The following is a 14,415-nucleotide window of genomic DNA, read 5'->3' on the forward strand; positions in this document are numbered from 1 at the left end:
CACACACACACACACACACACACACACACACACAGCATGTCACAGCACATTACAAACATCCTTTTTTGTCCCTATTAGGTGGTGGAGGTTGGACATTTTTGGGGTTACAGAACAGACGAAAGAAACATGACATTGCTGAAAAATATTTCTGCTGAAATCAACCATTTACAGCTGAGTCCTTTGCCAGTTCGTCCATATCCTGATTTGGTTTGTTTGGCACCATTTAATGACTGGGAAAATGAGAGATATTACAGAGCCCAAGTTCTGTATGTATCTGGAGAGAGCGCTGAGGTATGTTTAAAAAAAAATTCATAAGTGTTAGGAGCACAATTCACAGTAAGGAAGTTTTTAAAAAGCAGCAAGACATTTTTAATGGGTGATAGGCCTGAAAAAAGTGTACATGGATTTTCCCAGGTCTCACTTGAGTCTTATTAAGCGCTTCATAAAGTTCTTTTGAATGCAGGTAAACCGGATGCCTGACTCACAACATGGCTGTAAAATCCAACATCTCAACAACACTAGAGTTCTGAATGGATTGCTGCCCATGCAGCGCTGTAATGCATGGAAAAACCAGATGATTGTGCTCATAATCTTGAGCTCATAGAAAGTTCTATGCCAAGACCACCTCTTCCCGGCCCCGGCTAGAAGAATCCTGTTGCACCTGGGTGCTTCCAGGCAGCAAGTCCCCTTCTCGTGTCAGTGTTCCTCCGGCACCACCTGGATGTGATTTCAGGCAATTTCATAAGCAGGGCTCATCATGCCTCAATTAACCCTGCAATTCTAAAGTAGGGGAAGGGGAAATTACTGGTTGGGGGAAGTGCGCAGGGAGATGGGACAGGGTTGAAGATTAAGTAACTGAGCAGAGTACGTACCATGCTAGTGAACAGGTCAGACTTCACATGGCCGCTTTTTAAAATGATGCTACGTTGTACTCCATTCAGTGCCACGCCTGGTGTTCAGAGTGTCCCCCAGCGATTCGGCCTTTCCAGCGAGTCTCTTTCTTGCTGCCATTGTCACCTCTTGCTTCTGCTTATCTTTCACACTGTGGTCCCCATTTGCTTGCTGGACAGGCGGAGAGCAGGTAGGCAGTGGCGTGTGCTGCTTCTCTCCATCACTGTTGTTGTCTGCATCAGAGTGAGAGGCAAGTGGACAAGCCGGTTGCAGTGACAAGCTGGAGGGGCAGCACCAGGGAATCGGGCCTGTGGACCCTGCTGTTGGTGCAGGCCCTTGGCAAGTGCCCAGCCATGCCCGGTCCTGACTGAATGCCAGTCTAGACTGAATTAGTTCCTCCAGATCAGCAGCCCATCAAGGGTTCTGGCAGGGATCTTTCCCATCCCTGTCTGAGCACTTGTGCGAATGTTCCCTAGAAACATGACAAAACGGAGGCTGTCCTACTTCATGAGAAGACAAGCCTGCCTGGAGAAGACGATCACGTTTGGGAAATTTGAAGGCAGAAGAAGAAGAGGAAGACCAAATAGGGGATGGATTGAACCCGTAAAGGAAGTCACAAGCCTTGAACTTAGAAGAGCTGGGCAGGGCTGTCATAGACAGTTTGGAGGGGTTTCATTCATGCTGCCTCCATAACTCAGAGATGACCTGACAGCACAGAACAGCAACAGCCCTGAGCTTGCCTAGGGCTGAATCCGGAAACGTGCCCAAGCATGGAGTCGAGGCCATTGGGGCAGCTGTGGTGTTCAGCAAGCCACTGGCGTGCAGCCACTTGCCGGTCAGATTGGCTGCGCCAGCATGGCGTGTTTCCGTGCCATGGCAGAATTTCCTGCCAGTGATTTCTTCTACTGAGAAAGTGGCATGCGGCCCAGCTCCTGCTCATAAAACTGCTATTTCAGGCAGCCTTCATAACATCACCAGCCCCATTATATTGTGAGCTGCTCAGAGAGCTTTGGCTGTTGGGTAGTCATATGTAATAAATGAGAAGGAGGAGGATGATGGGAGGAGGAGAAAGAGAAGTTCAGCTGAGATTTTTCTGGTTTCTGATACAGGCATCAGAAACCAGACAGTCCCTGACCCTGGATTACAGTTTAAAAGACATTCTGAAGGAAAGGAGATTGGTAGGAAAAAAGTGGGGAAGCAAACTCAGGCACCATATTCTCAGTAGTGAATTTCAGTAGGTCATGGAACTGGATCTCAACAAACCAAGGCTGTTGCTATGTGATAGGTCAGCTTTTGCCTTTATTTATTTAGATTTTTTAATCTTGTCCCATTCTCATAGGTAGTAGGTGGCTTGCAAGAAATTAAAACCAAAAACCATCTTCAACAGTTAACCTTTATGTTTTGTAAGAATGAGTGTCCTTTTAAAAAATGGATATTGCTTTGTTATCCAGGTTTTCTATGTAGATTACGGCAACAGGTTGAAAGTGGCTTTGGAACACTTGCGGGAGATTCCCAGCCACCTTCGAGAACTTCCCTTCCAGGTAGCATTTTGGTTTGATTCTGCTGAATAGAGGAGGAATGCTGTACCTAAGGCGGAGTTGTGGGAGAGGGGAACTTTAAAATCTTCTCCATTCCAAGTGGCATTTTTATTTACTTATTTAAAGCTTTTATAGACTGTCCATCTGCTGGTATCTCGGGACGGTTTACAAGCAACAAATAAAATGGCAAATGGCATTTTAGAAAATGCATGCCTTTTTTGATGAGTTTAGTTTCATTTTATGTAGGCTCTGGAATTCAAGGTGCGCAGACTGCGTCCCTCTGCACATTCTCTTGTATGTGGAGAACGGTGGAGCCGTGCTGCAAGCCAGAGGTTTGCTTCCTTGGTCCATGGCTGTGCTCTCATGGTGAAGGTCTTTTCAGTCGTGCATGGCGTCTTGCACGTGGATGTCTTTCGGTACTTTGAAAACCTGGACTTGGTGAACATCCGCAGCATACTCTTTCAGGAATGCCACGCTGAACTTGTGGAGGACTCCTTCGAATCAAAGGTATGTGTCTTGTTCTCTTATTTTTGGCAGCAGCAGGCTTGGGGTTTTGGGTTTTTGAAGCCATGAAAGCGGAGAGGGGAGAAGGCAGAAGGGTATCACGTTGTGCACATTGTTCTGATCTACAAGGCTCAAGAGCCAGCACCATCTCTGAGGCACCTCAGTTGTCCCCACTCCAGCTGCCGTTGACTTGTAAACATCACAAATGCATCTTCAGGTCAGTTTAAAAAGCCAGTAGCTATGCAGCTATCAGTCCCTCTTTGGGGAAGGAGTTCCAAGACAGTGGGGCCACCACTGAGAAAATCCTGCCTCTACTCCCAGCCATCCTGGCAGGCCAGAGAGTAGGGCTTCTGACACCAGTCTGAATACCTGGGCAGGCCTAGACAGGTGTAGGTAAGCCCTTTGGATAGCATGATTCTAAACCATGTATGGCTTTAAGTACTGATACCATCAGGTTAGATGAAACTCAAATACTTTTATCACCTAATGAGAAGGAACAACTCACTGTAACTTGATCTCCTACACTCCGTTCTAATACTGTTCCTGGTGGTTCAAAGGCTGGAAGTCACTTTTTCTGTAAGGAAGGACTTCCCCTTAGCTGCCATGGACAAGCCTTTTCCAGTTTGTTTCCTCTCTGGATGTGTTTGGCCAATGGCCTTGCCAGTTGGGAATGATGGGAGCTGCAATCAAAAACATCTAACAGGTACCAGGTTAGGGAAGGCTTCCCTAAAACTATTCGAAGGATAGTTTTTATGGGAGAACTCCTCTCCCATAAAAGGGCTAAAAGGAGTTTCATTTAGTGGTGCATTTTGGAGTGACTTAAGAGGATTAACCTGCATCAGAGGTCCCTCCATCCACTAAGAAAACAAAATTTCATGGTAAGACAAACATAATCACCTGCTGCCTGTCACTCATGCACACACACCCCTTTCAGAACTGTATTTTGTTTTTCTCTTAGCTAAGCAATGAAAACCTCAAGCAGCATTTTTCAGATCCAGAAGAGAAGAGAGGAAAGGGAATTGCATCTCCCCAGCATAACTCCCAAGAAGAAGAGAATTGCCTGATTGAAATGTTATTGGAGAGATGCTCTGCCAATAGGCTTAGTGCACCAAACTGCAAGGTAAGCTGAGAAGGAATGATTATCTTTTCACCGCTAAGAGCTGCGTGTTATGGATGTCCTGAACAGTAAAAAAGCTTTTCTGTTTGTCTATTAATAGTAGATCGCGTCATCATTCAGCACTAACTCCAGCCTTGTGGAGTTTTGGGGGAACTAGCCCTATCTTCTAGGGCTGTGAAGATTCCTCGGAATCTGTCCCTGTTCTGTTCATTGGATTTCTACTTAGGAAGCACACAGAGATAAGAAATGTGCAAATGGTTACAGAACTCTGGTTGCTCAACTAGCCATCTTCTTCCTCTACGTGTGCAGAACAGGGACTTGTGCTGCTTGTGTAATGTTCACATGGGCTCTCTTCCTGGTGGTACCCAAGTGAACACTGTGGCCACGTTTGATGCACAGCCCTGAGAAAACAGGTTGGAGTCTGGGGAGCGGAGCTGAGGGAACGCAAGATTCCTACCTCCAAAATAGATTCCTCACACTTCCATTCTGTCTTCATAAAAAAGGATGAACATAAATCATGGAATGCACCTTGCTTTTGTAAACCAGGGTAGGACAGCTAGCTTATTAGTTGGGGTTCTGCAGTGTTGGTGCTAGCCATTTAGGCATTCAGGCTAAGATGAAAGGCCCAAATCAGGTGTAATATCAAACCATAGTTTAGTGTTAGAAAAGCAGGTTAGCAGAGCCTTGGGTATTCACGAGAAGGAGTTTGGAGGGACTCGCCTCTATTTTAGCATGACTGCAAATGGGTTTTATTTGGTTTCTTGAAACAAACCACCTTCAAACTGAAGTTTAAGAGCTGGCTTGTTTTAGCAAGCATTGGCAGCACCGTAGTGCTGAGATGTAAGTCTCAGCTGTGGGTAATCGGAAAGAGAAGCAGACATTTACGATCTCCCTTTGGTTGTGCTTGAAGAGAGCAGAGTGGGAAACACATGAGCCCAACATTCTTGTACCTCTAAACCTTGGCGTACCATGTCAAGCCTGCTGTCTTGTTTAAACATCAGCTTTCTTGAGCAAAAGTTTACTGTTCATGGACATTAAAGGTGCTGGGCATATATGTGCACATGTTACTAATATATGTAAAATTATATGCACACAGATAGAAGATCTGTGCAGTTAGGGACTGACTGATGCAGCCATAATGAAAAAGCAGTTCATGTTGGGCCCCTCCCAAGTTATGAATCTCAGGTTATGCTAGATAGTGTCTATATTTTATTGCAGTATTTAAACAAATGCATACAAATGTGGGTTAAGAATTTCTGGGAAATTGCTTACCTTAACTCTTCGGGTTATTTTGTCAGTAAAGGAGACTGTGATTGCTCGTTCTCTCTTAACTGTTATGTGGTTCTAACCGGCCCAGTGTGCTTTGGCTGTGGGGAGGCATAGAAATGACATAAACAAACTCTGGAGAAATGTGTGGGGAGGCATAATCATTGCAGAAGAAGAGACTAGTCTTCAAGCCTGAAGGCTAGCAGCGTGGGATGGTGGCTAGATTTACACAACATGTTAATCCATGGTGGTTTATAACCCAGAGTGGCTTATATATTGTCTGAAGCCAGCACTCTGCCCACAGTGTGGTTTATAAGCCAGCCTGGAGTGACTTAGATAGCCATGGCTTGTAGTAGGGGTTAAAAAGTACAGTATGACTTAATGTGTTGTCCGAACCCAGATAACAAAATAAACTATAGTCAGGACAAAAAAAGGAGAATCCCTTGGCAAGAGTGGCAGAAAAAATTGCTGTTCTACCTGGGGGCTTTCACAGGCTTCTCAAAGTGACAAAGCCCCACTTGGGGACAGCTGGAAAAGTCTCCTCCTCCCACTAAAAGCAGGGAACTGCTTCAAAATGCCTGGAAAACCCCATGCAAGGAGGCAGGCCTGACCCTTTGCTCCCTGCACTGGTGTTTCCTTTGAGATCTGCCACCCTCCAAGGTGCATCCATTTGGGGTAAATTGCAAAACTGAGGGAGGGGGCAGTTGCGGAGTCCTCGCACCCCTCACCAAAGTCCTGGGATCCTGCCTGGAAGAGGGGAAAATGGAGGTGGTGTCCCCTAAAACTATTTATTTTATTTTATTTAAAACTTTTCTAGACTGTCCCTTACCAAAGTCTCGGGACGTTTTAACAATACAAAATGTAAAATAAAACAGAGTGTCATAAAAATTCAACTGCAAATAAAACCCCAATTAAAACAGTCATGCCTTTATCCAGTTGCAGCTTGGTATTCCACTGATAACTTGTTTTTCCCCAGAGTGTTGTTTCAGAGGGTCTGTATGGAAAGCTCCCTCTCACGAGGCCCTGTGCTGCCTCCACTTTCATGAGCACGGATAACACAGTGGCACCTGCTTCAGGAATCAAGCCGTGGCCAGTGCTAAATGGCTTGCTAAGTGGCAGGGCTCATCTTGGTGCTCCTGCAGCCTCCTTGGGAAAGAAAAGGGGAAGCCCACAACCCTTGCTGTGTCTGATCTTCTGCCAGGCACAGAGGGAATTTAACCAGCATTCACTGTAGTTAAAATCCCCAAGCATTGTCTGAACCCAGCCATGGTCTGAGAGGAGAGAAAAGTCTGCATATGTCAATTTAAAGTAGGTCTGGGTGTTTTGTTTGACTCCTCATAGCTTCCTGCGCCCTCCCCTCTTCTGGCTGTCTCTCTGCCCTCAGACATGGCTTTGTGCAAATGAAAAGCAGGTTCACATCTTAGATTTCCCTTTCCCCTGCTCCTTGTATCTGCTGAAAAGCAACTCCAGATGGTTGAGGGGCAGCTCCCAAACACTGTGATCAGTGTTCTGGGTGGTCATGGAAGGTGGACAGGACAGTGTCCCTTGCATGAGTGGTGTAAGATTCCCATGCCTAATTTCTGGTGGCTCTCCCTCCCACTGGAGAGGTTAGGGGGCTGGGGGGTGGAGGGGGGAAGGGAAAGGAGCTACTGTAGGATCTTGCCTTCCTCTCATGTGATGTGGAATTTTGCCCTTTTATGAGTCGCAATTCCAGAGCTATCTGATTGGCACGTTGCGTGATGTACTCTCCTTTTTTCCTCAAAGGCAACCCTGACTGGTCCGTACAATCCCTACTGTTTGAAATTCAGCAGTATGACGCGAGGCTCCAAGTTCAGGTAGGAGGCTGCATTCCAGAGCTTGTGAGCAGCACAACCCCCTTCGTGCCTGGTTTATGGGCGCCTCCAAAACTAGGGCCTGCAATATGGCCCCCGTGGGCACCAATGTACCCATAGACGATTCTTGTGGCACCTCTCCCGATCTGTATTCTATTTAAAAGTACATTTTTACTTCTAAAATGTTATGGCTGGGAGGCTAGTATACTACAAAGTGAATTTTTGGCTGTTCATTTGAAGACTGCCTCTAAACCCCAAAGATATTTATAAGAAATAAAACTCGGGGTGGGGGGTGCCTTTTGGATGCTTTTTTTTTTTTTTAATTTATATCCTGACTTTTTCCTACAAAGGGCTCAAGGCAGCTTATATCTCCTCCTCCATCTTATCCCCACAACAACAGCCCTGTGAGGTAGGTTGGGCTGAGAGTCTGTGACTGGCCCAAAGTCACCCAGTTGGCTCCATGGCTGAGCGGGGACTCGAACCCAGGTCGCCTGAGTCCCAGTCCCCTGCTCTTAACCACTACACCCCACTGGCTCTCTTTTGATTCTCTGAGCATCACCAGTCTGCCTTTTCTGAAACTGGTGTTTAGCCATGCTTTGAGGGCACAAATATGTGATTTCCCCCCTCAATTCTGCCTTGTCGGCCAGGTTCCTTATCTTGGCGCCTCATTATTTTGCTTTCTCTGAGATGGCTGCTACTTTCTCTTTTGGTTTTACCAGTGTGCCTTTTGTGTCTGGTAGCATCCACCATGGCACCCATTTTTCTGAATGAGGCGCTCCCTGCATGGCACCCATTTCTTGAGAGTGCCAACAACTTGAAAGGGTTTGAGGCCACTGCTTTAAGAGAGCTGGTTGCCCATTTCAGGGAGCAAGATGCCAGTCTAGATGGACCGTTGGTCTGATCTGGTATCTCAGGTGGCAGAACTCGTGCTGAAAGGTCCCCCTGTCAATCCTAACTGAGCTTGGCTCCTCACCGCGCAAAGCCAAGGGCAGCATTGACTTTCTCCTGGGACATGGCTGTTCCATTATGAAAATGAGAGAGAACTTAAGGCCTCATGCAAGTTCTATTGGATTAATGGGTCAGGTCTGCATTAATCTGCACACTGCTGAAGCGATCTGAAGACCTTTGCACACAGGTATCATTGCAGGTGTATCTTGGTGGAATAGGTATTCCATTCTCTGTGACAGAAATGGGGGAATACCTCTTCTAAGACAATTCTCGCCAGCAGTGGATGTGCGCGCACGCACACACGCACGCATGCACAGAGATAGATTTGTCAATGCTTGTATATGCAATAGTTTTTGCAAAAGAAAAAGGAAAAAGTTGCCTCATTTTTAGTAATTGATATCAAGGGTAGGTAATCTGATGTCTTCCGGATGTTTTGCACTGGATTCTTTTAAATTGTTTTATTTTATATTATGAACAGATTCTATAACATTTTAGTCTTTTGAGTGCTTTTAACCTTTCTGGAAATCATTGTGGACACAGCAGATGGTCAGGGATTATGGGAGCTGTAGTTCAAACCATCTGGAGGGTACCCCTGATTTGGTGTGCCAGGAGCTGCAGGCCATTTTTCTGCCTAAGCTTACATAAGACTGTACCATTAACCATTTGGTCAGTGAAATGTTGGCACCTTGAGGTTGTATCTACTGTCCGTCTAACTTAAGCTCCTTTCATTTTCATGCCTCTGCTCTAAGTAGGACTAACATTAAATGCAGCTTTTTGGGTTTCTTCTGCTTCATATTAGGGATTTCCTGTAAAGCAGCTGTATAAGCTGTGAAATGGTCTGATTCTTTCTCCTCCTCCTCCTCCTCTAGAGCTGTGTTGGTGGATAAGGAGAGCGTAAACTCCGTTGTTATTGCTGATGCTCCAGAGGATTCCTTTCAACAGATACTGGTTGCTGCCTCCATAACAGTAAACACAACAGGTTATGTAGCACACAGTTGCAGCCCTTTGTACCGGCCCTGTCATACTGTCAACCATTGTAGCTTACGTTTGTGAGATGATCATGTCCTTTTAAAAGTCCCATTATTTCTTTGATGACAACAGGATCTACAATTTTGCTAAAGGAGACGTCGCTCATGCCTCATATTCCGGGTCTTCCAGCATTACTTAGCATGCTGTTTGCTCCTGTGATAGACCTGAGGTATGTGCTCACTTCTCAGCAAAAAGCTAGAAATTGGTTGTAAAAATGTCTGCATGGAGCTTTTTTTATTATCCCCCCACAGATGGCAACTGCTGTGCTTTTCCTCAGCCTTCCATAAGTCTAGTTTCCCTTCCGATTTATGGTGTTGAAAGACTCCACAAAATTTGCTTATTTTTTGTGTAATCCACAGTGTTAAACCCTGGTTTATTCTTAAGGCTGAATGCTTATTTAGTGATGCAGAATTTTAGAATTCGTCAAAGTCAAGTGCAGAAATGGATCATGAAAGTTCAGTATCCTGTGAAACTCTGATTTCATTTAGGGATGGAGATTGCATCTCTGTTTTGCAGTGATAAGACCTGAAATAGCATTGACGGCAATTACATTCTCTTCCCCTTTAATCCTTGAGATCCTCCCCTGGATTGGGTGCCACTCCCCACATGCCCTTTTTTTTTTTTTTTTAATTTAGATGATGTTTTTAGATGATGATTATCGGTCTTGCTGCTGGTTTATTGTTTTAATGGTTAGTTGTTTTATTGATTATACTGTACCTTCCAGTTGTTTTTATATTGTATTTTTATTCTACTTGTTTCATGGTTTTAGCCTTTTTTGTCATCTATTTTTATCTGCATTATCGCTGTGTCCGCACTGTAAGCCTCCCAGAGAGCCTTCTGGCTATGCAGCAGCATACAAATGCAATCAGTCAATCAACTCAGGAAGGAATGCTTAGCATGCAGACCAGTTATGTCTACGAATGTCTGGTCTCCCATTATTTTAGACAAAGATAATAAGTTTTTCTTAAACTTGGCCATTCAAAACTTGTCGCTCTCTTCAGGGTAGACGAAAGCAGGAGGAGGTACATTGGAGTCCTTTGTGGTTTGGGATGGAACCATGATCTGGGAACACCAGTCCTTCAGGACCATGACATGGAGCTCGCATTTGATGTGCAGATAGATGTGGACGACATAACACAGGTAAAGCACGCATGAGCTTTAGAACAACCAGTGGCTGGAAAGAACGCCCCTCGGGTTCCTTGGAAAGTGAATCAGAACTAAGAAAGTTGCCTAGTTTCATTGCAGTGAGATTGACTGGTCTTAACTTGAAAATCAGAAATTACACACCTTGGGCTGCTGTGTAGAGAAGGACCTTTTCTCATGTAAAAGAAATGTCAATGGTTGTAGAGTCAGATTCTGAGTCAGTCAAAGTGGAGGGGCCAGAAATACCAAGGCTGGTGGACCCAAAGAAAAGCCAGGCAATCACTGAGAATTGGATAGTTTCAAGTTCTGTGGAAAGTTTAGTGAGCATGTTAATTAGGAGGACGGCAGACCTAACATTAATCTGAGAATATGGCATCAGATTAAGATGGCCAACTGGCTGAGAAGTTTCAGAATCTCCAAGTGATGCCCTTAAGTGGGAGGACCCATCCTGAAGGTTTGCTTTTTTTTCCTTTTCAGTTTGGAAGGAAAGCATTGTGTTTTATTTGGAATCAGCTTTTTACCATTAAGCCACATTTCCCTGATGGCCTCTATCCTAACTTTCTTTGTTTCTATGGTAGTAAATTCTGCAACACTTTTCTGTTGTACTACACCAGCTAGTCAGCGTAATGGAAAGCCATCAGGAATTCCCCATTCCCTGGCCAACTGGGCAAAATCCTCTCCAGTAGTTCCCCGGTCTGTCACTCTGGGACCAGACATGTGTATTTAAAAGAAGCGTGCTAAAACTTACAGTCTGAAAGGGATGAAAGGGGAAGTTGAACTGCAGCAACAGTACAGGTCACAGCCAACTGAGGATCCTTAACTCCCAGGGCTTTCTTAGCTCACTTGGACTAGAAAACAGCAAAGCTAACCCTATTCTTAGCTATAGGCCAAAGTCTACCTTCTGGGAAGCACAGAGCTTCACAGCATTCTTTTGTCACAGTGACCAGGCAGCAGAGTGGAGCCTCCCAAAAGAGGAACAAAGGCCTTCTTTCCTTACGGGCCTGTATTCCCTGCTCCCCAACACTGGCACGCTGGCCCATAGGGCGTGGCCTATCTCCTAGGCCTGGGGGCAGCCATTTAAGCCAGGTGTCCATCACCAGCCAGTCATTACTGTTATCTCTATCCTCTTTGAGGCCATAATTGTTGATTCCCAAAATACATCACAAAGGGAAGAGGATGCCTCCGAAGACCTTGGGTGCCAGATTCCTGTTGTGCTGGCACCTGGGTTTAATTTATTGCAGAGTTAAGACCTCCCTTGCTCCCTGGGTCCTGAGGAGCTGGTCCACATTACAGTCACTTTTAGTTAAAAAGCCATTGTTCTGGTCTGGCTGGAAAGAAGGGGAGAGAAATGGCCAGGACATGCCTGACCACAAGCGGAGATGATTGCCCTCACAGCAGAAGCTTGTGGTTCCAAAAGTAACCCCAAAAGCAAACAATGGCCTTTTGTGCAATTTAATAGCTCAGTGGTGCTCCTTTCTACAAGCTCTGCCTCTCTTCGCCCTTCTGAAAACGAGTCTTGCAGCTCGTCTGGTTCTCACTGCCGTAGCAACACGTCCTGTAGTGGGAACCCTTCTTAATATGGACGACTATCCCAGCCTTTGGTGATTTTCTGAAATTTTGGGCACAGCAGGATGAAGTGGGCTGAGAGCTGCAGTGGTTGAGTAGTCTTGCTCGGGCCTTTTTGAATGTTTTCCTTATGCCAGCAATGCCTTGCAAGCAGAAACTGATGGAAAAGAGGAATAAGGACCTTCCACCTGCTGTGTTCATTTTCCTGTGTGCAGGGTACCTGTTGACTGTTTTTAGACAGCAGGTAAAAGCTGTCCTGTACAGCCAGGTCTGACAAGCTGTAATTACGCTGTTGTTCAAAACAACTATTAAGACAGACACTGTTTTGGTTTTGATTTTTGTAAAAGAAAAGCACTTAACAAAGCAATTTTGTGCTTTGTCCCTGTGTCATGTGTTAGTATTTGGTGTAAACAGCCTTGGAGTTCCCAGAGTTGGAAAGAGCAGCTGCAGTATTCTAGCTATTTAGCTGTGAGTGTCAATGAGTTCAGTTGAATTTATTTCTGATGAGACCTTTATTGGCTATCACTAGTTCAACTACAGTAAATGAACTCTTGTACTGTGGGAACAAGCTCAGTAACAAGGAATAAGATGAACCAAGTCTTAGTCTGTTTTATAAAAGTCTACTTACCTGCTTACCTTACCTTAGGCTATCTTACCTAGGGTATAGCAGGCTAGAAGTGGATGGGCAAAGGAGAAACAGTGCTCTGTTCCTCCTTTGGTCCCTTTCTCCATCATCAACAATATCTTCATCAATACTAATACTATATTCATAATAATAAAATAATGATTTTTCATTACCATACTGCCCAATAGCCAAAGATCTCTGAGCATTTCACAATTTCCATAACCAGGAGAGATGTGTTTGCACTCCTTTGCCAACATGTTGGGCAGAGGGGAGCTCCACATGCTCACCCACCTAAAAAGAAGACTATGCTTTTGGAGAGGAAAATCTAATATGGAAAAGAAGGCAGTGCATGAAGTCGGGAAAGATCCATTCTTGCTGTCCTGTGGCTGGCACTCCTTCCCAACGAAAGCAATCACTCCAGTCTAGGCTACAGAAGTCTTTATTCTACACAGAATTACAATTACAGTCACATAAGCTAGGAAGTTGTCCTCTCGTTCTAATTAAGTTCAGCTTACACTGTATTTTTGAATCCTTCTGGGCCGTCCTTCAAGAGGCGGGACACTATGACTCCTTTCCCTGTGTCACTCAATCAATCCCAATTCTAATTGTCCCAACCTGTGCCTGCATCTGCAGGAATGAGCATCCTCAACAGCTACATCTACGTTATCTCCTAACTTCCCATATCATGCCGTCACCTGGTGCAATTGTTTCCTCATCAACACCCGAATTGGTCTCTGTATCCTCTTCTGTTTTGACACCTCCCTGAATTTCCTTATCTCCTGTACTTCCGTTCCCATCATCTGTGCAGCTGAGGAGTAAAGCTTGTTCTGCTGAAACCAGAAATATATCTCCATCAGCCCTCTGGCTCTCATGGGAAGTTTTCTCCTCTTGTGCCTGCACCAAGGACTCCTCTGAGTCCGCGCGCACAACACTTGGGATCTCCTTCTATAACTGTGCCAAATGGTTAGACGTCCTGTATTTAGGCCCCTGCAGCTCCATCCTGTGTTTCCCAGGTTGAGTCTGAATGGGCCTCGTCCCTGTTAGAACACCCCAACACTGCAGGGTAAAGCCTCTTTGAAACAAATGGAACTGTCTTGTCTTTCCTCAACTGATCCAGAAATCGGTAGTTTTCTCATCATTAGTCCAGCCTTGCAAGTTAGCCCAGCAAAGATGAGTAAAAACACACCATAGCTATCTGTGCAACTTACCTGAAAGGGGAAAACCAGCAGCTTTTACAGCGTTCAAAAATTTCTCCATCAGGTTGTCAGGACCCAATCTGTACTTGCCACAGGCAAATAACCATTTAGCAAGTTGTCCTACTGCCCCCCCCCCCCCCCGGATACACATAGAATGACAGATGGCAAGAATGGTTCTTTGGGGATTATGACAAACCAGTTTTATTTAGAATTCAGAATTGACATAGTAGCTTGGTAGACCGTCTATGTATGTATGTATGTATGTATGTATGTATGTATGTATTTATTTATTTATTTATTTATAAAATTTGTATGCTGTCCAGTTACTTGCGTCTCTGGACTGCTTACAACATAAGTAAATTGACCCACTCTGGCTGCAAATTAATAAAATACAACAATAAAATACAATATTAAAACATATTAAAATATTGATTAAATAAAAAGGTCTTAACCTGGTGCCGAAAAACATAATGACGGCGCCAGGCGGACCTCTCTGGGGAGCGCATTCCATAGTTGGGGCGCCACTGCAGAGAAGACCCTCTTCTGGGTACTCTGTACTCTTGCCCCTTTCAAAGAGGGTTCCTGGAGGAGGCTTCTGTTACCGATCTCAAGGGGCGGGAGGGCAAATAGGGAAAAAGGTGTTCCTTTAGGTATCCTGGTTCCAAGCCTTTTAGGGCTTTATAGGTAATAACCAGCACCTTGAATTGAGCCCAGACTTCGATGGGAAGCCAATGGAGCTGATAGAGGACTGGGGTTATAT

At 45.0% G+C, this 14,415-nt stretch overlaps 1 protein-coding gene across 1 annotated transcript in view; it reads left to right on the forward strand.

Annotated features, from left to right (window-relative positions):
* TDRD9 (tudor domain containing 9) overlaps window positions 1–14,415 on the forward strand; it is a 63,821-nt gene that overhangs the window by 41,184 nt on the left and 8,222 nt on the right. Inside the window, exons 22-29 of the mRNA XM_044436672.1 lie at window positions 79–291; window positions 2,343–2,432; window positions 2,676–2,936; window positions 3,892–4,053; window positions 7,081–7,151; window positions 8,966–9,075; window positions 9,198–9,294; window positions 10,127–10,265. Coding sequence (XP_044292607.1) covers window positions 79–291; window positions 2,343–2,432; window positions 2,676–2,936; window positions 3,892–4,053; window positions 7,081–7,151; window positions 8,966–9,075; window positions 9,198–9,294; window positions 10,127–10,265 — 1,143 coding nt within the window. The remainder of the gene's footprint in view (window positions 1–78; window positions 292–2,342; window positions 2,433–2,675; window positions 2,937–3,891; window positions 4,054–7,080; window positions 7,152–8,965; window positions 9,076–9,197; window positions 9,295–10,126; window positions 10,266–14,415) is intronic.

Source organism: Varanus komodoensis, unplaced genomic scaffold (genome assembly GCF_004798865.1).
Source record: "Varanus komodoensis strain SLA01 unplaced genomic scaffold, ASM479886v1 scaffold3, whole genome shotgun sequence".
In the NCBI taxonomy this organism is placed as follows: Eukaryota; Metazoa; Chordata; class Lepidosauria; order Squamata; family Varanidae; genus Varanus; species Varanus komodoensis.